The sequence below is a fragment of the Haliotis asinina genome, chromosome 15 (genome assembly GCF_037392515.1).
Source record: "Haliotis asinina isolate JCU_RB_2024 chromosome 15, JCU_Hal_asi_v2, whole genome shotgun sequence".
NCBI lineage: Eukaryota > Metazoa > Mollusca > Gastropoda > Lepetellida > Haliotidae > Haliotis > Haliotis asinina.
In genome coordinates this window covers 47,191,169-47,212,743 of record NC_090294.1, presented here as the reverse complement: position 1 = coordinate 47,212,743, position 21,575 = coordinate 47,191,169, and the positions used below count along the sequence as shown (strand labels likewise).

At 39.3% G+C, this 21,575-nt stretch overlaps 2 protein-coding genes across 2 annotated transcripts in view; one reads left to right on the top strand and one right to left on the bottom strand.

Moving 5' to 3' along the window:
- Positions 1-440: 440 nt before the first annotated feature.
- On the bottom strand, positions 441-21,546 carry LOC137265382 (uncharacterized). Its single transcript, XM_067800778.1, has 6 exons — positions 21,349-21,546; positions 12,242-14,190; positions 11,287-11,401; positions 10,047-10,145; positions 3,667-3,832; positions 441-537 (listed from the first exon to the last, which is right to left on the bottom strand). The coding sequence occupies exons 2-6, from the start codon at positions 14,132-14,134 to the stop codon at positions 483-485; spliced, it is 2,328 nt and encodes a 775-aa protein (XP_067656879.1). The 5' UTR covers positions 14,135-14,190; positions 21,349-21,546; the 3' UTR covers positions 441-482.
- The window catches only part of LOC137265385 (uncharacterized), a 32,656-nt gene continuing 27,924 nt past the window's right edge, over positions 16,844-21,575 (top strand). The window contains exons 1-2 of the mRNA XM_067800781.1: positions 16,844-16,883; positions 20,228-20,319. Coding sequence (XP_067656882.1) covers positions 20,248-20,319 — 72 coding nt within the window. The 5' untranslated portion in view covers positions 16,844-16,883; positions 20,228-20,247. The remainder of the gene's footprint in view (positions 16,884-20,227; positions 20,320-21,575) is intronic.

Below are 21,575 nucleotides of genomic sequence, written 5' to 3'. Positions count from 1 at the left end.
TAGCAGACGGACACTTGCAACTAACATACAATCGATGATAGACATGAGGGCCAAACAGCTGCTGCTTTCCACAGAATCATAACATCTAACAACATCCTGTCTAGCAGAGATGGAGGCTTGCAACAAACATACACTCTGGGCTACACATGGTGAGGCCCAGTCAACTGCTGCGTTCCACAGAATCATAACATCTAACAACATCCTGTCTAGCAGAGATGGAGGCTTGCAACAAACATACACTCTGGGCTACACATGGTGAGGCCCAGTCAACTGCTGCGTTCCACAGAATCATAACATCTAACAGTTAACATCCTGTCTAGCAGAGATGGAGGCTTGCAACAAACATACACTCTGGGCTGCACATGGTGAGGTCCAATTAACTGCTGCTTTCCACAGAATCATAACATCTAACAACATCCTGTCTATCAGAGACAGACGCTTGCAACAAACATACACTCCAGACAACACATGGTGAGGCCCAATCAACTGCTGCTTTCCACAGAATCATCTTGTTCCATGGAACTGTCTTCTTTATTCCTGAAAGTAAAAGTATTTTCCTTAATAGGTTAAATATAAACTTAACAGAAATACCTAACTATCTCAGTGTTTCTAAGTCTTATTTCTGTGTTGCTTAACACAGTACTCAGCAATATTCCAACTATATGACAGCACTCTGAAAAGATAAGAAACCAAAAACAAAAGAAACCCCTTAGCCAGGTCTGAAATTGACAATTCAAGATCATGAGCATCAATCTACTATGATACGATGACATGTGTCAACCATGTCACCAAGCCTGACCATCTGATCCTGCTGGCCACCTCTTACAACAAGCACGGGTTGCTGAAGGCCCAGTCTAATCCAGATCTTCACAAGTTTCTAAACGACAAAAGGAAAGACTCATCCGTGTATACTATTCTGCTGGTCTCACACTTCAAAAACACATCAGACATTATACGCCATGTTAACAGTGTGGCAGAAAGCCAATACTTTCATAATTTTAACCACACATGGATATAAAACTTTCTGCTATCACAATGTTATACACTTTACATGTTATGCTGTCTTATCAGAAAATTGAAGAACAAGTTCACACACATATATTTTTGATTTCTAACATGCATCAAAATTCCCTTGAATAGAGAAATTGGTTTGACTAGAATATTCTGCTTTCAATGCCAGAGAAACATTCAGATATGTTATTATTAGGTCACATGTAAAATTTCCAGGAAATATACGGCAGTATATCATCCTGGATGATAATCACATTTATTCGTAAAACAGTCGAAGTTCAAAACATCATAATGTAGCAAAATATTCAACTTTATCTATGATCTTCAAAATATTTATCATACAGAATTATTGCATACACTAACTGACACATGCAATCATGTTTGTACTTCATATATACTAGGCACATAAAGAAACTGTGTATACAAAAATATAAAATCTAAATTTATCAAACCTGTATAGACACATAAGGATTTAAACTAAAAAAATAGTGACATGTAACCAACATGCCTGCACATGTCACGTTCCGTGATGTCAGTGGTTTCGAGCTTGAGAGATGCAGTTCCGGGAAGGAGAAACAAAGCAAATTAATGCCACAAAAATACTGTCACTTTGGAAACCTCAACCCCTGCCTTTGCGATCATTCAACAAATTAAACGGCTATTGAAACACACAACGTGCCAAGGCTAATGTCTGCACAATGTCATGAGGCCACTAGGATTGTCCGTGGGGGAATGTCTCAACGACAATTGCCTGCACATTTCCATTGCCACAAGACCACCATCACAGGTGAGAAGCTACCAGAACACAAATGACGTCATCGATCGGCCATGCGCTCGACGTCCACGTGTAACAACGCCAAGACAGGCCAGATGGATAAGGGTGACCTAGTTTCAGGATTCAGACTGCACTGATGACTGTCTGGACCATCCTAGGACTTCGCTGTATTTAAATCCAAAACAGTTTGACAACATTTACGTCATCACTGCATCAGATCACAACATTCCAGCATACGACCTATCCTGACACAACGTCATCAACAAGCTCACCGAATGTGGTGCCAAAATCATGTCCGCAGAGCCTTGTTTTGTGGAGAAATGTTGTTTTTACAGATGAGTCCAGGTCTAACATTTCCCATAGTGATAGATATCAATGTGCATATAGACACGTGGGAGAACGTTATGCACAGGCCTGTATCTTGGAGAGGAATCGCTTTGGTGGTGGTGGTGGTGGTTCCATGATGATTTGGAGTGAAGTAACAGGACGCAAAAGAACTCCTTTGGTGATTGTTCAGGGTAACTTAACTGGTATGGGCTATAGGGATCAGATTCTTCGACCCGACCATTTCCTTTTCTGTAACATCATGGCCCTGGATTAACATTCCAACAGGACGATGCCTGCCCTCATACAGCAAGGGTTCCTATGGATTTCTTGCAACACCACAATGTTGACTTACTGCCTTGGCCTGCAAATTCACTGGATCTCTCCCCGATACAGCATGTTTGAGACAAGATGGATTGACGTCTACACCGTCCCCAGACCTTGACCTTACAGCAGAACTTTGGAGAATCTGGTGTGACATCCCACAAGCCTTCCTTGCACATTTGATAGGCTTTGTGCATCGTCGATGCACTGCTGCTCTCAATGCCGATGGTGGACATACCCCTTATTGAACTTGTGACATGGTTGTTTGACCACTGTCCCGCTTGTGGACTCCTGACGTCATTGTGATTGACTTTTCAATTGAAATTTTCCCGACTTGTTATGGTCTCATGATCCCTCCCTTAAAGTTTATATGTACCTTTGACACTGTCATCATCCTTATCAACTGGGATTATTTTTTGACAATGCATAGTTTCTTTATGTGGCTAATATATAAATAGTAAAATATTTATCTGAAATTAGGGTGACTTAACCGTTTGTGTTTATTTGCATGACAAATGCTTAAGGCACTTTTATATTCAAGGTCTCTTTAGGCCCCACACTTACCATGTTATATGAAGAGGTTCTTCTTTGAGTGGCAATTAGAAGCTGGTATGACAAACAGGAACAATCTTTTATGGATAGACCCCTTTTCTATTGCATGAGATGCAAGGTTTCAGTGTAGATGCTAATGCTTGATAAAAGTGTTAGCATCTACACCAAAATGTTGTATTCATTGCAATGACTAAGTTGTTTATCAAAAAAAAACTGTTCCTCTTCATACAATGAAGAGGCAGTAAAAGCTTCCCAAACACCCAGAAACTGAAATACCTCGGAACTTCACCATGCAAGGCAGCATAATTATTATTGGGGAGGTAAAGTAAAGCAAATAATGCTTGTGAAAATGTATTGTCAGAAAGAAACAGATCTTGGCTGATAACGAATTAGTAAGGGAAAATATATACAACTTCTAATATGCCTGTCAAAGAAGAACGAATTGGTATTGAGAAATAAGAAGATGGAAGACTGTCCAACACTGGAGATGTTATACTAAAACTATCAACTTAACAATTAATTGGGACTGTAGAACTTTTTATCATATCATAAATGTAGTGGACAAACATGACGACACTTCCGAACAATCTGTCTCTCCCAGCCCCAAACCAGACACACACAAAACCCTTATGAAAAGTTTAGAGGTACAGTTCTCTCAGATGAATGCTATGGGCTCTTACTTCTCGTCTGCCAGTTTCTGATTGAGTGACTTCAAGATGATGTCTTTGTGCTGTGTCTGCATGTGACGGATCAACGTCGCTTCCTTCGCGTATTGTCGACGACAGTGACCGCATGATAACATGCTCTCTTGGCTGTGTACTGCCCGGATGTGACGTTTTAAATCACCTACAACAGAAACAGATGGCTTTATGACATGTTCTTCAGGCTACACGTGATGTATGCCCTGCAAATCAAATCCAACCTATCAAAGCTCACTCACTCACTCTATCAGAGCATTGTGGAACACTTGAATCCCTTTAAGTTCCCTTCATTGAAGAGGATGTAAAATCAACACTCAGCTATGAGTAGTCTCCCTTTAGCCTGTGCATTGGCGTGCAAAGTAGTCACATGACCAGCCATACTTGCCACTCTATACGTATCAAACAGCCCAACACCCGAATTTACAGTAAAATCCAGCATGTCATGAGAGGGGAGAATGGGAGGGATGAGTTTATGAGTCAGGATAAGTATAAAATATCAATTTTAATCAGAAAATAACATATTTTCCTTATCCTGACTCAAGCTTATTATGCCTGACAGAATCTGACGGAATCGGTGGTGGATCATGCAACTTCTTGGATTCTCGGGCTGTCTTTATTTCATGTCCTTTAAACCTCCATGGGAATTTGAAAACGGCACTGTTGACTTCAAACTTTCAACTTTCCTTCTGTAGCTTGGGGGGACCATACTTCACAAACTTGTCAAGTTAATGACAGTGTCTTGTGACATCTTCATGTGGTTTTTGATATACTAGTGTCCTACTACTTATCTCATATAGCAGCTTAACTGTTTGACGCATGTGTCACGAGAAGATGCAATCCATTCTTCAGGTACAAGTAATCACTATGCTAGTTGATGAATGCCAGTGACGTCTTCATATCGAATTAAAAAAACAGCCCTTCATGATTGTTGTTATCGAGCAGTTTCCACGTAGAGCAAGTGTGGACGCTAGGGCTCATACTTCATGTAGATTGGAGGCTTGTTGTGGCACCAGGCCTGCTGCTTTGTATGCTCGTAATGTAGCAGTTCTCACCCAGACCGAAATATTGTATTCCTTGAAACGTCTGTAGGCGGCTCAGTTGATAACAGAATAAACAGGCACTTGGATTTCTTTCTCCTTGTCTTTATTCATTGCAAGTAGATTTTCAACGCTCTGACGGGACACAAGGATAACCTTGGCCAAACTTACGTTTGTGGCAGACTGTAAACTTTTGCTGACATGTGGTGAAGCCTTGGATTATGCACTTGCACACAGATCTCTGCACAGGTCTTCATGTATGTCATCATCTTCAACTAGTCGTCGAGATTCAGATCAGCCATCACTCAAGTCTTCGTCATCATTAAGATTTTCTTGAAGGATGTAAACTTGGCCAAAGTGCATCAAAGTGGCTGTAGCGATGCTGCGCAGGGCCACTCACACCAGAGTTGAAGACTTGAAGACTGTGGAAGCCTTCTCTTATAAAAAAGTGTTGCTCCATCTTCTCAGAGAACTTTTAGACAAATAAGCCCGTGTTGAAGTTCTGCGATGATTCCTGCACTTGTCACTGCGATAAAGGGGAGTTGACACAGCTACAGGTTCTTGTATGTTGTGTCTGCGGTGGCTGTAGGTTTTGAGCCAAGTTCTGCCACAGGTGTAGAAACTGTAGCTGCAGCAGGCTGAGATGTGTACCTGAAGTTTGTAACCTCCGTCAGGAGGATCAGGGGGTCATCAAAAACGTCTGCTCCATCTAGATGGACGATATCAGAAGAGAATGACTTCGACTTCTGTGATGAACCAGCTTGACGAAGTCTTTTGGGTTGTCATCTTCCTTCCTCCCCATAGACAGTGGGCTAGTGATGATAACATCTTGGTAGGTGATAACCTCTTCTGGGTGGAGACACAACCTGCCACTGTAGCAGAGGACTGCCCCTGGGCGCCGCTAGGCGATTCACTAAAATTATGAATATCAGCAGCAGTTAACACGCAATTACTAGTGCTTTTATCAGTGTTTTTACCCAACATAACTTGGCTATGCTTTCTAATATGATCCTTTGCACTCATTAGAACAATAAAACACAACTACTGAACACTGTAATAGTTAATTTATTTTTGTGTTTTTTTTTCAAAGGATGCAAAGGGAGCTGAAAGAGCAAACTGTAGTTCAAGATATGCAGATCAACCGCAGACAACCGGTATTTACAATCCAAGCCAGTTTTAGTCAAATATTAACAAACACAAAATGATGAAACACAAAATAAACTACTCAATTTGGTAATAATTCTGCTACATGATGAAAATATACAGACCAAAAACCAGATACAGCTGAAAATGAGATGATTTAAATTAAAAAACTAGAAGGATACGGAACTGTATTGAGACCCACGTGCCTTCACATCTGTCGTCTAGGGCGATGGAGAGAGTGACAAGCATGGCCGGTCATGAGACTGATTTGCGCGCCAATGCACAGGCTAAACAGAGGCTACTTGTGGGTGAGTGTTGATTTTACGTCCTCTTCAATGAAGGGTACTTCAAGGGATCCTAGAGTTCCACAATGTTCGGATAGAGGAATGAGGCAAGCATGTTAAGCATGAGTCAGGATAAGGAAAAATTACATCCTTGTACAACATTAATAATTCATGTATTCATAATACCTCCGTTTTTAAAGGTGAATTTGTTGGGTTTTTTTCAGTTGCACCCAGCGATGATAGGATATTTTTTGGGAGAAGCATATAAGTTTGGGGGTACTGCTATTCAGGAAACACTAGGAAATCTCCAGAAACTGGTTCTTGGACATGTTTTAGATCATTTTACATTATTTACTTGTATAACATCAACAGAACTTGAAAAGCAATGAAACATATACTGGGATGAATAAATGTATTGTATCGAGGACCTGGTATCATGATACAATGTACTGCCAGAACTTTACAACCATTAACAAGGTTGTCATGTGACCTGGACTGTGTCATCATAACCCATGGATTGAAATCTGCCAATAACTTGCCTGGGAAAATGTGGAATATTGTGGACATGAATTAGTTGTACTGCCACTTAAAAACAGTGCTGTTTCTAACGGTTCTGTACTTATTTGAAGCAGCTCTACTACCATAGGAAACGGTAGAGCCCCGACATAGCCCTACATTTACATTTTGGGGTCAGGTTGACTCTGCAAATTTGTTAGGGTAGTCAAAATAAAAATTTGGGAGTCAAAAAGTCAACAATTATAATACTGTTCCTGCATAAAACATATGAAACAGTCCTGTTCCCACACATAACCAGCTCAGAGGACAGACTATCACATACTGTATGGGTGAGAGTTGTACCTAGCTTGGGTATTTTCTTGTTAACACAGATCAAATGAGTACCTCACTAACAATTCTTTACCCGAGCCAGTAGCAGCTAGTTACAAAGATAAACAAGAGTCATCAGAAGATGACATATCCCCCCGGCCTCCACATGTTTGAAAGCACAAATAATCTGCGAGTTACTCATTGTTTTTTAGACTAAGTTTGAATTGTTTCCATGGAAATCATGAAAATTATAAATGCCATATATCTGTAACCAGCAAAGTCACGATTTCAAGATGTCTCATACATCTGCCAAGATCTGTTGAAAGATATGAAATGGTTTTCGAGTTGTGCTCTGGGAACGAAGCCCACCCCTCCATTTTGAGACTAAGTCCGAAATGTTTATGGAAACCAAGAAAATAATAAATCACAAAAACCTTTAAAAAGCAAAAGGCACCACTTTGGGGTCTGCCACACATGTCTAGAAAGTTTTACTAAAAGATAGTAAGAAGTTTTTGAGTTCTGCTCTGGAAATGAAATGCACCTCTCACTTTTCAGACTAGGTCCAAAACGTTTCCATGTAAACAGAGAAAATAATAAATCACAAGATCCTGTACAAAATAATAAATCACAAGATCCTGTAAATAGCAAAAGGCACAACTATAGATTCTGATCAATATCTCTTTCAAATTTGGCAGAAAAACATTGAATGGTTTTTGAGTTCTGCTCTGGAAACGAAGACCATCCCTCCATTTTGAGACTATGTCCGAAACGTTTCATGGAAACCAAGAAAATAATAAATCACAAAAACCTGTACATAGCAAAAGGCACCACTTTAGGTTCTGATTGATATATCAACCACGTTTTGCAGCAAAATATTGAACAGTTTTTGAGTTCTGCTCCGGAAACGAAGCCCACCCCACCATAAGACTAACACCAAAATGTTCCATGGAAAAACAAAAAAAAATATAAATGCCATAAATCTGTAAATAGCAGAAGGCACAACTATAGGTTGAGATTGCTATATCTATCAAATTTGGTCTAAAAATATTGAACAGTTCCTGAGTTGTGCTCCAGAAACAAAATGATTACGGACGCAAAATGATGGGGGACAGATGGATGGACAGAGAAAGTGTCGACTATATCCCTCCGCATTACATGCCGGGGGGATAGAAAGGGATGAAAAGGATGTGGTCTGAAAAAAAATAAGAACAGTCTTAGAACACAGTCTGATATACAACCCTATAAAATTGCTAAACAAGCAATTCATATACTTGGAACAGCTGTCATGCCATTACAAAGTCATTGTTAGATATACTGGGAGGCTTCATTGTCTTTTAGGAAAACAGGTCTGACGCCAGTGAAGCATGAATCACCTCACATGGTTGGACCAATACCTGGGCCTGCTAGCTCCTGAATATTTGTACTGCTTTGTTAGGCCATAATAAAGTTATTGTAGGACTGTACCTTGTTGTTTAACGCTACACTCAGCAATTTTCCGTGAGAGCAAGAAAAACAAGTTCTATGCAGGGTTCGAGATAACAAAGGGATTAAAAAATCCCATCACCTGACCCCCGGGACAAGTCAGATGTCATTTCAGGCAATCAAATAATGGTATCTTACTTGTCCATGGACTGCTAGATAATTTCCATTTATGGTTTCAAACTGCAAATAATCTTGGGTTTCATTTCATATCTGCTCATAATGAAAATATTAAAGTTAGCAATAGTAAAAAGAAGAGATAGTAGAGTGAAATTATCAATCTTTGATAAATAGTCCAGTAAACATTAACATCACCCATTGTGTCATAAAATCAGACCAAGTGGAAAATTAGTCAGGATAAGTTACTTTCTTGAAGTCACTTGTCTTCTGGCAAGTGGCTTTTCAAAATATTTTTGAACCCCTGTGATATTTCAACATCAGGAGTACATACTCCTTATTTTTTTCTATATATGAGTACTGGAAAAAGTTAAGAGTACAAATGGTGTACTATTTGCACAGAGTGGAATTTAATGATGTATCAGCAATCTTTCATGTTTCACTTCACATACGCGCCACAACATTGCTGCTCTTATGTAAACAGGTCAATAGACAATAAAACCACACACTGTGTTTGTGCTATCATGGTTTTGTTACACAACAGTCAACTGTTCATTCAAAATGTTACAGTCATCGGGTCATTTCTAAATGAAATTGAAAGACTGAAACAATGCAAGTTAAATTCAATTTGCAGTCAGGTGTATACCACAACTTTAACACTGCAGTGCGTGTGCATCTGCTACTTCTAAATCATTTCCTTCTATATCAGGCATTTGTTTTTATCCATACATATATCGCTTGCTCGACAATGATGATATAATCTATACTGGAGCATCAAATTCATTGCAATAAAGAAGTTCACCTGAATAATGGAGTCTGGACCACACAATACTGTGATTGACAACATGAGCATTCTATCAGTGGAACTGGGATACAATGACATGCATCAACTAAGTCAGCAAATCAGGCCATCCGATCATTAGTGAGTGAGTTTGGTTTTACAAAAGCAAGATTCCAGCTATATGGTGGGCATCTGTAAATAATCGAGTCAGGACCAGAACATCAAATGATCAACAGCATGTGATCTGCGCATGTGGGCACATTTGTCAACCAAGTCCGTGTGCCTGACCACCCAAACATGTTAGTCACCTCTTACGACAAACATGAGTTCCTGAAGATCCATATTTTAACCCAGACTTTCAAGCAGCAGAAAGCACTGGGAGGCTCCAAGTCTATTCCCCGGAAGCATGGAAATGAGTATGGGCTTGTTTAGGGGAGGTAACTGCTACCACAATACCCTGCCAGACACTCCAGGGCCACCCACATAAAAGACAGTTGTCTGTTGTTAATTCTCTCTGTGCAAGCATGTAAGCATGCATGTGTGCACGCATAAATGTAGGCTTAGGTTAGCATGTGTATGTGTGAGTGCACGTGCAGCTCAGTTTGGTTGAGGGTATGTGGCTGGGTAAGAGAGTAGGGGTGTGGCTGCTTCCACTTAACACTGCCTTCATGACAGGGCTGCAGCGCTACCTACCTGATTGGTAGTAGTCTTTTGAGCACTGAGTACACTTGAATGGTCGATCTTTGCTGTGGAACCGCATGTGCACAACCAGGTCACTCTTCCGGATATAGCCTGCAAATACACAATGAATTACATGATGTTTGTTGTTTAATTCCGCTTTCACCAGTTTTCTGTCTACATGATGACATTTTGTAAGTAATCCAGTGAGAGACATCAGGAGCATCAATACAATGACATCTGTCAACCAAGTCATCAACCCTTGATATCTGATCCCGATCCCATTTGTCACCTCTTATGAAAAGCATGGGTTGTTGTAGTTCTTTATTAAACCAAGTCACCTTGTTTTACAATGTCAATAAATATCATGTGTTGGCCAATTTCTGGGTGTTATTGAGTATAGGAAGCAGCAGAATATTTCTCCATAACACTGTTGGTTCCAAATGAATTTGCATGCTTCAAATGCTCAGCAACACCAAGAAAATGACCAAGACACATGTTTATCTCCTAATTCTAACCTGGATCTTCAGGGATCCAGGACTACATGTTTGCTATGTACTAAGGTTCAACAGACTTCATACTGTAACCATAGTAACCTGTCCAGAATTAACAACTGAAGATATGAACCTATAGTATCATTATGAATACTTCTGTCAACACAAGTGAATTAAAGTAAAGGTTTCATGTACTTTATAAGGTCCAAACAAAAGAGGGACAATGAGGTGGCCTGTGGTTAAAGCATTCAGCTGGGGAAACAGAACATTAAAGGTCACATGCAACGCAAAACACAACTTTGCAGATTCTGATTCCTTTTGATGTGGACTTACAGTAACAAATTATCAAATATTGCAATCTCAGCTTATTAAGTTAAAAAACAATTCGAATAAAAAAAAACTCGTGAAATCTGAGTTGAAATGATTCACTAATTCTTCCTCGGCGCTGGGTGAAAAAGCTTCATGTTTCAACAGCTGTGCTGTTGTTTATTTGTTACAATGTCGATTTGTTTTTTCCTAATCAGCAATATATAGTATATGTCATGAATAAGTGATAATTGTGTTTTAATTATGTTTTTCCTTGGTTGCATGTGATCTTTAAGTTAAAGTTTAACAAGGTTACTACCTAAGGTTGCACAGGGTGTAAGTAGGTTTTATTACCTTAATTCAAACTGTGGGCTATTGAATTATATTGCTAGTGTACTCCTCCAAGAGGTGTATAACGCAAATGAGTCACACTAAAGCCTTGAACAGTGTCTTACCCTTGCCACACACTTGACACTTGTGAGGCTCCTGTTTTGTGTGAATCAGCATATGTCTCTTCATGTCACACCTCTGGATGAAGCTCCGCTCACAGGTCGGACACTTGTACTTGTTCTGGGAGCAGACACAAAACACTGCCAGTGCTTGCAGGGAAATAGCTAGGCTTCCAAACTAGGATAAGTAAACTGGGAAATAACTATTATTTTGCCCCAAATTTGGACTTCTATTAAATAAGGGTGAAACTGCATACTGCAGTATTAAGCAGGACCTGTTTAGTATACCGCAATGCAATCCCAAAATTCGGGGGGGGTTTTTTCTAATTATTTTGCTTTACTCAAATTGCATGAAACTGTCAGAAAAAGGAGAGGTTTGTGGAATTGAGAAGGGATGGAAGGAAGGAAGGACAGAGCTCAAACCTATATCCCCCCCAACCCCGACTTTGTGGCAGGGGAAATTATATTCTAAAACTTCCTGTCCTCGAAATACAGAAGCTTACATCCACAAAATTTCCCTAATTATTGCAGATGAAAATAAATGTATTATTTAACCAATGGATAAACTAATAAATATCGTTTTCCCTGACCATGACTTGGGTCCAGACCTATTAGTATGCATGTTGAAACATCAGTAAAGTTTGTATTTAGAATGGTGCAACCCAGAACGTTAATAACGACATCAGTTTGGTAATCAACCATGTACTTTTAGATTTAGCATACAAAATCCAACCAGGTGTGACATTTATCAATAACTTTGACCTTTCAACTGACTTATTATATTTGGGAATTTAATGATATCAAGTTTCTGACTCAATTCAACAGAACAAATAGGAAACCAGTTATAAATTGAGTGTTATATAAATCAACATTTGCTAAGGGCCAAAGTAGTCCTAGTCAGTAAATATTCTTAGCAAGTGTTGAATGGTACATATATATATATATATATGCATTTCCATACCTCATTGTTAACTTTGTGGATTTTCCGATGCCGTGTGTAATTCCCAAGAACATCAAACTGCGCACTACACAAGTCACACTTGAAGACTTTCTCCTTATCCACAACTCGTTTATACTTTTTCCTTGGTGGTGAAGTTTGTGGGACAATGTCAGCTAACTGAAGAGGTGGCTCCTCTTTGCCATGTCTCTGCCCATCCCCCTTCTCATCCTTCATATCAACAGCATCTGTATTTAACGAGTCATCCACGGAGTCATCAAGATCAACATCTGTAATCTCATGGCCGAGGTCTTCCGTCAGAGTTGTTGTGATGTTCTGACAATACAACACATCTTTGCTGGAAAACGCACTATTTCGAATAAGATGAACTAACACTGGTGTTGATTTCTCCTCACAAGTGATGGGCACAGTAACTTTTACCTCTTTGCCATCCATATCTTTTGGCAGAATCGGAACTTTATGAGATGGTAGTTCCTTCACCAGTCTCGACCCTTCCTGCAGTCCCTCAATTATCAGAGTTGAAGGAGCACAGTGTTTCCTCATCTCAACTGTTCTTGAAAGTTCTTTGGTATCATTTGGATTTTCTTTCTGTGCTTCTTTTGATGATGCCCTGTCCTCAATCTCCTGAAGCTCCTCGGATGATGAGCACTGGAGTATTGGCTGATCTGGGGTTAGAGTCAGTAGGCTGGTCAGAGGGAGGCAGTCTGAGAGCTGTTTTGTTTGTGTGACTCCTGCATTTGACGGCAAGTCCTGAAAACTAAACAGCTCTGAAAACGAACTGGACTCTGAACCTTCAGATTTTGAAAGAACCATACGTTTCACTGAGCTTTTGTCTATGTCACTGTCTGAGACAACCCGAGGTATTTCTGTTTGAATTAAGTTTGTTGAGCCTGAGGAATTGTTTTTCATTAGAATGTCTTCTAACCTTAGGAACGAGGTAGGATTAGCTTCATGTGTGTCTTGCGACTTCAACACCATGTGTGTCCCCTCATGTAGTGCACTTGACACCTCAGAAGCATCTGTCATGTTGGCAACAGTTTTAGAAGAACCTGAAGCCCCAAATGGAAAATGTATCCCATCCTTATTTGAGTGTTCTTTACCAAGCAGACTACTACCGAGAGAGGTCTGGCAATAAGATGAAGGCATCGGTACAGTCACAGAATCCGTGTGGGATGTACTACTCTTGCAGGTGTCAGCTGAACCCACCTTAACCACATCCTGCCCCGAAGCAGTAGCCATTGTGTGCACAGATGATGGTAGCGTGACCTGCTTCACAAGATTGAGAATATCTGGGTTGATGCTGATTGGTGGAGTGTTCAGCACCCAGATTCCTGCCGCTGCCGGCGTTACAGATACAGAGCTCATCCCTGACTGTGAAGACTCAGACTTCTTGGCATTTAGCACTGCGGACACTAGAGTCTGTGCTGTCATGTTGCCTATCACGACTGGTCCAGAATTGAGAGGACTGAGAAGCTGGACTCCAGGTACATGACCATGGCTGGAGGCTCCTGTTGAGGCAGCTGTCAATGATGGGATGGCTGATGTGACAGATATCGGCAAGGAATTATTACTGGCTGAAATAGCTGAAGCTGATGAGACAGACACATTGTCAAAACAAGATGGTGGGCTACACGACAGACCTGTCTCAAAATTTGGAGTTATTGATAGTTCAAGGTCATCTGCGTCGTCACCTTCTCTCACCAACGAATAGGAGGATCCTAACACTGAATCTGGGTCAAACTTTGAGGATTCACCAAAGTCCAAGCCAATATCTGAAGAGATCTGGTCTGCCTTGTCATCAGACAGGGATGGATTAAGCAGCCTCGAGATGTCAGTTGATGGACTGTCAGCAGCATCATGGAGACTGGACACCTCTGACAAACTGCTGCAGTTCATATTGGCAGCAAGCAGAGTTATCTCCCCTTTGTCATATCTGTTTCACATCCATAATTCTAGAACAGAAGAGGTCACACTTAGTAAATTAGATTCAGTAAAACAATTTTTGAGAAAATGCCCCACACAACATGCATTTCAGCATAAGTTGATACATCCAACAGTTCAAAAATTAAGCAGGATGGTCAGGAAATGTAAACAATGACCTAACATAAAATGACAAATGTCTCTTAGATATTTCATGGGATCGAAGTTGCAAATTTTGTGCTTGTAGATATATTAAAGAAGCCCTGTATTGTACATTCTCTTCCCACAGAGGTTACCTGTCATATCTTAATATGAACCTCTGTTCTAATGCAGCCATAATTTGCGGTTCTCATAAAATCCCCTAGCAGGAAAAAAATGGCAGCAGATTTATTTCCCTTTTTTCTGACCAATCAGAACATGTGTTACATCGACCTAGATTCAACTTGACAAATGCAAGCAATGTGGAGAAACATGGCTGAGTTCTGTCTAGAAGAAACATTTGAGTATGGCGCTCGGGAAGAGGTTCTAGTTTCCACGATGCATCCGGAAATTACCGAGATCTTGCGACGATCACTTTTGAAACAAGGTCACTGATTGCACTACTATATACTAAATCTGATTGCCTCCAATCACAAGTCTTGAACACTCGCAACATGAAAGGGTCGTATTAGAACAGAGGTTACATAGGAAGATATGACAAGTAACCTCTGTGGGAAGAGAATGTGTATTGTACTGATAAACAAAAATGTTCACGTAAATTCTCTTTTCCATTCCATTCCATTACTCTGCAATGACTGATTGTGCCCACTGCAGTTATGGGCAACATTCCAGCAATAACATGGCTGGGAACGGGTGAAGGGCTCGTGGTGCAATGACTGATTGTGCCCACTGCAGTTATGGGCAACATTCCAGCAATAACAGGGCTGGGAACGGGTGAAGCGCTCGTGGTGCAATGACTGATTGTGCCCATTGCAGTTATAGGCAACATTCCAGCAATAACATGGCTGGGAACGGGTGAAGGGCTCGTGGTGCAATGACTGATTGTGCCCACTGCAGTTATAGGCAACATTCCAGCAATAACATGGCTGGGAACGTGTGAAGGGCTCGTGGTGCAATGACTAATCGTGTCCACACTGGGTTTGCTTGTTAGTTGTATTACGCCGCACTCAGCAAATACACCAGCGATAAGTGGTGGCCTGTAAATAATCAAATCTGGACCAGACAATTCCGTCATCAACAATATGAGCATCAATCTACACAACTGGGATACAATGACGTGTCAACTAAGTCAAAGAGTCTGACCATCCGATCCCACTAGTCGCCTCATATGAAAAGCATAGTCGCCTTTCAGTTTTACAGCAAGCATGGGTTGCTGATGGCCTATTCTACCCAAGACCTCCACAGGTCAATAAACTATAAATGAACATGTTCATTGACAACTCAATTAAACATTCCAATACTGACTGCACTGTCTTAGTTGGAGTTTTCAGCATGAAACTTTGACATATGACACCTTCACCATGACACCTCAACAATGAACATTGATTGACTATAATGAGTAAGAGTCTATGACGGTGGCTAAAACATGTTGTTGATCTATATTTCAAGTTAATGACATATTTTACAATTATTGTTGAACATTAACAATTGTTTCAGTGCCCAGCCACCAATAACATGAGGACACTGTTATGTTGATTTGAAATTTTCAACCTGAACTAAACCATACCCTGTAAATACATTGTTATCTGCTGAATGATAGCCAGCGACAAAGATGGAACAACATTTTGTACAAAAGTGAAAGTGTTCATCGCTTTTTCTCGAAACATGGAAGTGTTTCAGACTGATATCAGCATTTTACAGCTGATGTGTATGGTTAAAAAGCAGAGAACTGAAACACTAAACATGAAAACGGATTCACTGAGCGAAAAGGTCACATTGCAATTAATTTAATGAAGCACTTTTGATTTTCTTACTACACAAATTTAAAGGTTTCGAACAATCATTCTAAACATGGAGTCTTTCTGTTTATCTTTAAGATGCCATGCAAACATAAACTTGTGATGTGTTCAGATTTACATTCAAAGATGTGCCAGCTAAACCCCTATGTACATGTACAGAGTGCCATCCATAAATGGCCAAAGAGCGTGGTCTACAATAAACACTGTAATACAATCAATATGAGTATACTACTCACAACTTAATTTCAGTGCCAAAAGTCATGCCATCAATTAAATTGTCCTATAGGTGATGCTTTGTCTGCTAATGGCCATCAACCGAGTGGCATCTCTCATCTAAATGGTGTTTTCAATAATGAAACATTCAATCTCAGCAACCTGTGGCATCCTCGTTCTGTTCAGCAACATCTATACAGTTACATGTAACAACACTGACAGATATAGGTTACAATTACCAAAACATTTACTGTTAGGAACAGTCCATTTTCACCTATTTATCAACAAAATAAACGGTTTAATTTACTAAATTTATCTATGTCATATTTTTCAATCCTTGGAAAAATATACTAGCCTTTGTTGTTAAAACGAATGTTAAAATTAAAAATTTTTTTTAGAATCATTTAGATTTAGTTTTACCTGGACACCCCTAGAGAATAATGGGTTCTTCCGAAGTGAATTCTTAAAATGCGCTTCTACCACTAAATGAGTTCTCGTGACATTTACCAAATCAGGCAACTTGGCGGAAGGTGACTCACTTCACCAGTGTTGAGGTAAGGAACAACAAGTGAGTTGATTCTGATAAGTCATATGTTTTGGAATATTCTTTCTATTTTGACACAACATGTACCATACAGTTCACAATAAAAGTGACATTAAAATCTATTTGATATTAGCACCTGTATCAGTATCATGCCATGAAATGTCAATTTCTGTACTTCACCTTAAATCATCAAACCAGAAGTGACAGTACATTTTGGAAACTGTATTTGCTTCTTCTGCGCTTTATTTTCTAAGATCTTTTCATTCCAATACAGTAGCTATGCTTAAAGTAAGACTCTCGTCGGAATAAATATGTCGGAAAGTTACAACGGTCGCGATAGAACCTGTTATCAATACACAGGGAAGCCAAACCAAAGTGTTGAATACAGTAGTTTCAAGGATCAAAATTATTAGTTTGACCATAAAATTAGTAGTCAACTAAATACTTAAAATCGTGATGGATTCTGAGGAAGACAAAATGGCGCTTATCATGAGTGAAGCTTTGAATTTACAGTCTAATATCATACACCTCCAGCAGCAGATTTCCAAATTATCGGAATTACATTTCTTCTTGCCGTCTCTTTTTACAATAACCATGCACAGTATCAGAGTCCTCCGAACAGAGGACAATATCAAAAACATGCACAGTATCAGAGTCCTCCGAACAGAGGACAATATCAAAAACATGCACAGTATCAGAGTCCTCCGAACAGAGGACAATATCAAAAACATGCACAGTATCCGAGTCCTCCGAACAGAGGACAATATCAAAAACATGCAGTTACAGACCATGCTTTATTGAAAATGATGATTTTTATGGCGAAGCATGTACAAGGTACATGACCACCCCACCCTCCATAATTTTAAGCATATTTTTTAAAATATCTTTACCTCCCAAAAACGTGCACAGAATTGATGACCCCACTACCTCCACACTCAAACAGGCACAGATACACGCACACAGACAGACGCAGACACACAGAGACACACACGCACACAGACGCAGACACACACACCACACACACACAACACACACAACACACACACACACACACACACACACACACACACACACACACAGAGGAGAAATAACTCCCATAGTGTCACTCCTACTGTACAAAGTCTATGTAGAACCCTGATTTCAAAAAGTTGTCAAACATAATGCTACATTTTGAATAACACATTCTCAGTAAAGTTAAAAAAAATTAGGTCCTTTGCAGAAATTGAACCCACATTCCCCGAGAGAGACATCAAATTAAACAAACTTGTTTATGCAACCGATTCAGCAAGTGAGGACCTTATTCAACCTAAACAACAATACTCAAACCTGTTGAGCCTGTTTCCTATATTTACTACCATAAACACCAAACAACTGTTGGGTTAAAATAACATATATCTTCGTGTCTAAAAGTATTGCAGTATACACATTTACATACAACATTCAGAAAAAGGTTCAAAGCACATTTCTTTGACATTGTCTATGCTCAATGACATGTTTATCTAGTAAAGCATCTTAGAGTGATCTAGACATAGATCAAATAGGGTGTTATAGAGGTGTGGCATATTATTATTAATATTATTAACACAAGTTGCCATTCATAATGTTCTCGATTTAAAAAAAGAAAAGAAATATATTTACAATTATCTTACTTGATAACTATTCATCTAGCTCTTCCCAGATGGCTATCAAACAAGAAAATGCCAAATAAAACACTGAAATACCATTAAACTAACATTGTAAGGAGTTAAATATAAACTTGATGACCGTATTGCCACATGGAACACGCGAAAATTTAAATGATGAATTTCTTAAATTAAGTACATTAAACTATGGTTTCTCATATAATTATGAGATTATATAATTGACAACCAACATCTTCAGTTTGTCATGAATTAAATGAACTTTTATGACACTGGCCACTTCTTTGTAACTTGACCTCCAGTGACCTTGACCTTACAGATTCATCACAAAACAATTAACATGATCTAGAATTGTCTAAGAGATAATGTATAGTTAGTTCCAACAAATTTAACTTCTAAATACTTACATTATTGTGGAAAGATGCTTATTATATTGACGATTTCATAACTTATCTTCACTCACATCCAATTATACATTCACAAATATGCCTATTGCTATATTGCTATATCAAGTACATAATACCTTAACTTCTGCAGTAGGCACATGACTCAGAAAATGTTGCATACTTCAATATGGCTGTTGAACTTTGAACCCGAGTAAGCTCATTTACATAGGTATCTGCAAATAACACGACAAACAAAATTACCGACAAAATTTAATGTGTGCAGTTTTGCGATTGCCTAGAGGTAACGATCTTTCAGCCATTCCAAAATGGAAATTCGTGCATTAGAGTACCTGACATAATTATAATGAAATTGTGATGACTTTCCATTTCTGACAAATGTAGGTCCTGTGGTCTATCAAGTCTGCTGGATTTGTTTGTTTCTGAAACACCACACTTAACCATTTTCCACAATCACTCAAACCCATTCAGAATGCTATAATAATGAGCCGCCAATCAGCTGGAATATTGCTGGATGTGGTGTAAAATTAAACTGACTTATTATGAGCAACTTGGTGAATAGACCTGTACCCCTTCATGAAATCAATTCATTATCCAAGGTCTATTGGATCTGAATATTTACCAGTTCAAAAATTAATTTTAAAGCCACTTTAACAAAGTAACTTGTCCTGACTAATTTTCCACTTGCCCTGATTTCTACGACATATAGATGATGATATAGTTCTGAGAGAATAAATCAACATGGTATTTGATGTTAATGCTTACTGGACTACTTATCGAAGAATGATAAACACCAAAGAAAAATAACCGTACTATATTATCATTGTGAAATTTATCTACAATTTGAGCAGATATGAAATGAAGTCAAAGTTTATTTGCAGTTCTAAACTGTAATTGCAAATTAACTAGTAGTCCATGGATGAGTAAGATACCATTATTTGACTGCCTGAAATGAAAACTGACTTGTCCCGAGTGTCTGGCAATGGGATTACTTTAGCCTGTTTACAAACATGTTTCAGAATGTCTAAACTTGGAACTAGTTTGTTCTAACACATAGAGAGACACACAAAATGGAAAGTATCCCAGCCTTGCAGTAGTGTTACTTGTGTCAATAGATAAATGATATTGTTTGTGAAATACATTTTCTTTTTTAATGTTGTATGAAAAATATCATTTAAATGTTTCAACTTAAGCAGTCACTACATAATAACACTAAAGTATTCCTGAATGAACATTTGTATTCATTATGACATTTTCTTAAAACATGCTATATTCGGGCATCAATAGTATGCATTGGAAACTTCTTCCAGAAACTGGTCATCCCATCAACATGGAACACCAAACTACACGCCAGTTTCCAGGGCTCAACCTGCGGAGACGACAGATTGAAACACCCAACACTGTAAGTTCATATTCTTTGTATTGCTGCTGATGTGACAGTCACGAACAATCCAGCTTTATCACTGAGGCCAATTTCAGCCTTTTCATCAGTAAGGAGTAAGGCTGCAACAACTCACCCAGACCTCAGTTCACTTTGATTTTCGATGTTGCACTCTCCATTTTATCATTGGCTGAGCGGGTTAGGTGGCTGACTTTGTGTGCTGGCGATTAGGTGCCTGACTTTGACCCATCCCGGATGGGACTCAACCAAAAAAGTACTAGAATTTGTACTTTACTGAGGAAGTGATATCCCAAATATGACATATGTTGCACATTACAATACTCTTTCAGATTGGGTTGGGTTAGGGTAGTTCAGCATATAACTAAACGACTTCGCATTGTACCAAGGTGTGCTTGGCTGGAATACGAGTTTATTCATATGAACTAGGGTTAGGGTAGCCTTAACCTCCTCCTGAGAACTTGTGGTGCTGTATTCTAAAGTTCTCCCTAAACTCACTCACAGTCACTGATAAAATTTCATAGAATGCAAACATGTTATTCAGCAGAATTGCAGGGTACCATTTTCAAAATCATTACACGTGGTTTAAGGTATTTTCATTTATACGAATCCAGTCATGTCACAGGTAAGAGTTCCCCTAAGCCCTACCTGCATCAAAAACCAAAATTACAAACTGACATGCATACCTCACCCTAAATATACACTCAATGAACAGGAATTAAAAAAAAACAATCATGAACTTATTTCAGTGTTGGAATATTATACTGGGGAAGGACTCTCCTTGAGCAAATCTACATTGTCTAAAAAGAGGTCGGTTCGGGTGCAACTCTTTCCATGTCACGTGATGTATTAGATCTGGTCGTATCTCTGCACAAATGACGAGGACCTTTTCATCAACCCCCACCAACAGCGCCCGATATCACTTGCGTTGAAGTGATCAGTGTTGTTACTCAAGCCACAAACAATTCATATGACCGTGTAGAATGGCACATAGAAAACACACATATTTACACAATCTGCAGCACTCGGTACCTTTTTCAACTTGTAGATAGGTTTGTTTTGATGTTTTCTTCGCGGAATAAGTTTTGGATTCAAAGCTTCTGGCGGCAAGTCCCAAATGGCATGGAAGAGGCCTTGTGCATTAAAACGCAACGCATCGTGATTGGGTTTGACATGTCCAGTTACAATATTCGCTGCGGCATGTTTCAGGAAAACGCAAACCAAATGTTAATTGCTACTGATGAATGCATTTGAGAAAA

Coding starts and splice junctions, on each gene's coding strand:
- LOC137265382 (XM_067800778.1), bottom strand. CDS start 14,134: ATGAACTGCAGCAGTTTGTCAGAGGTGTCCAGTCTCCATGATGCTGCT. Junction 3,833..10,046: donor AAAAGACTACTACCAATCAG/GTAGGTAGCGCT, acceptor TTTCTGTTGTAG/GTGATTTAAAACGTCACATC. Junction 538..3,666: donor CAGAAACTGGCAGACGAGAA/GTAAGAGCCCAT, acceptor TTTTACTTTCAG/GAATAAAGAAGACAGTTCCA.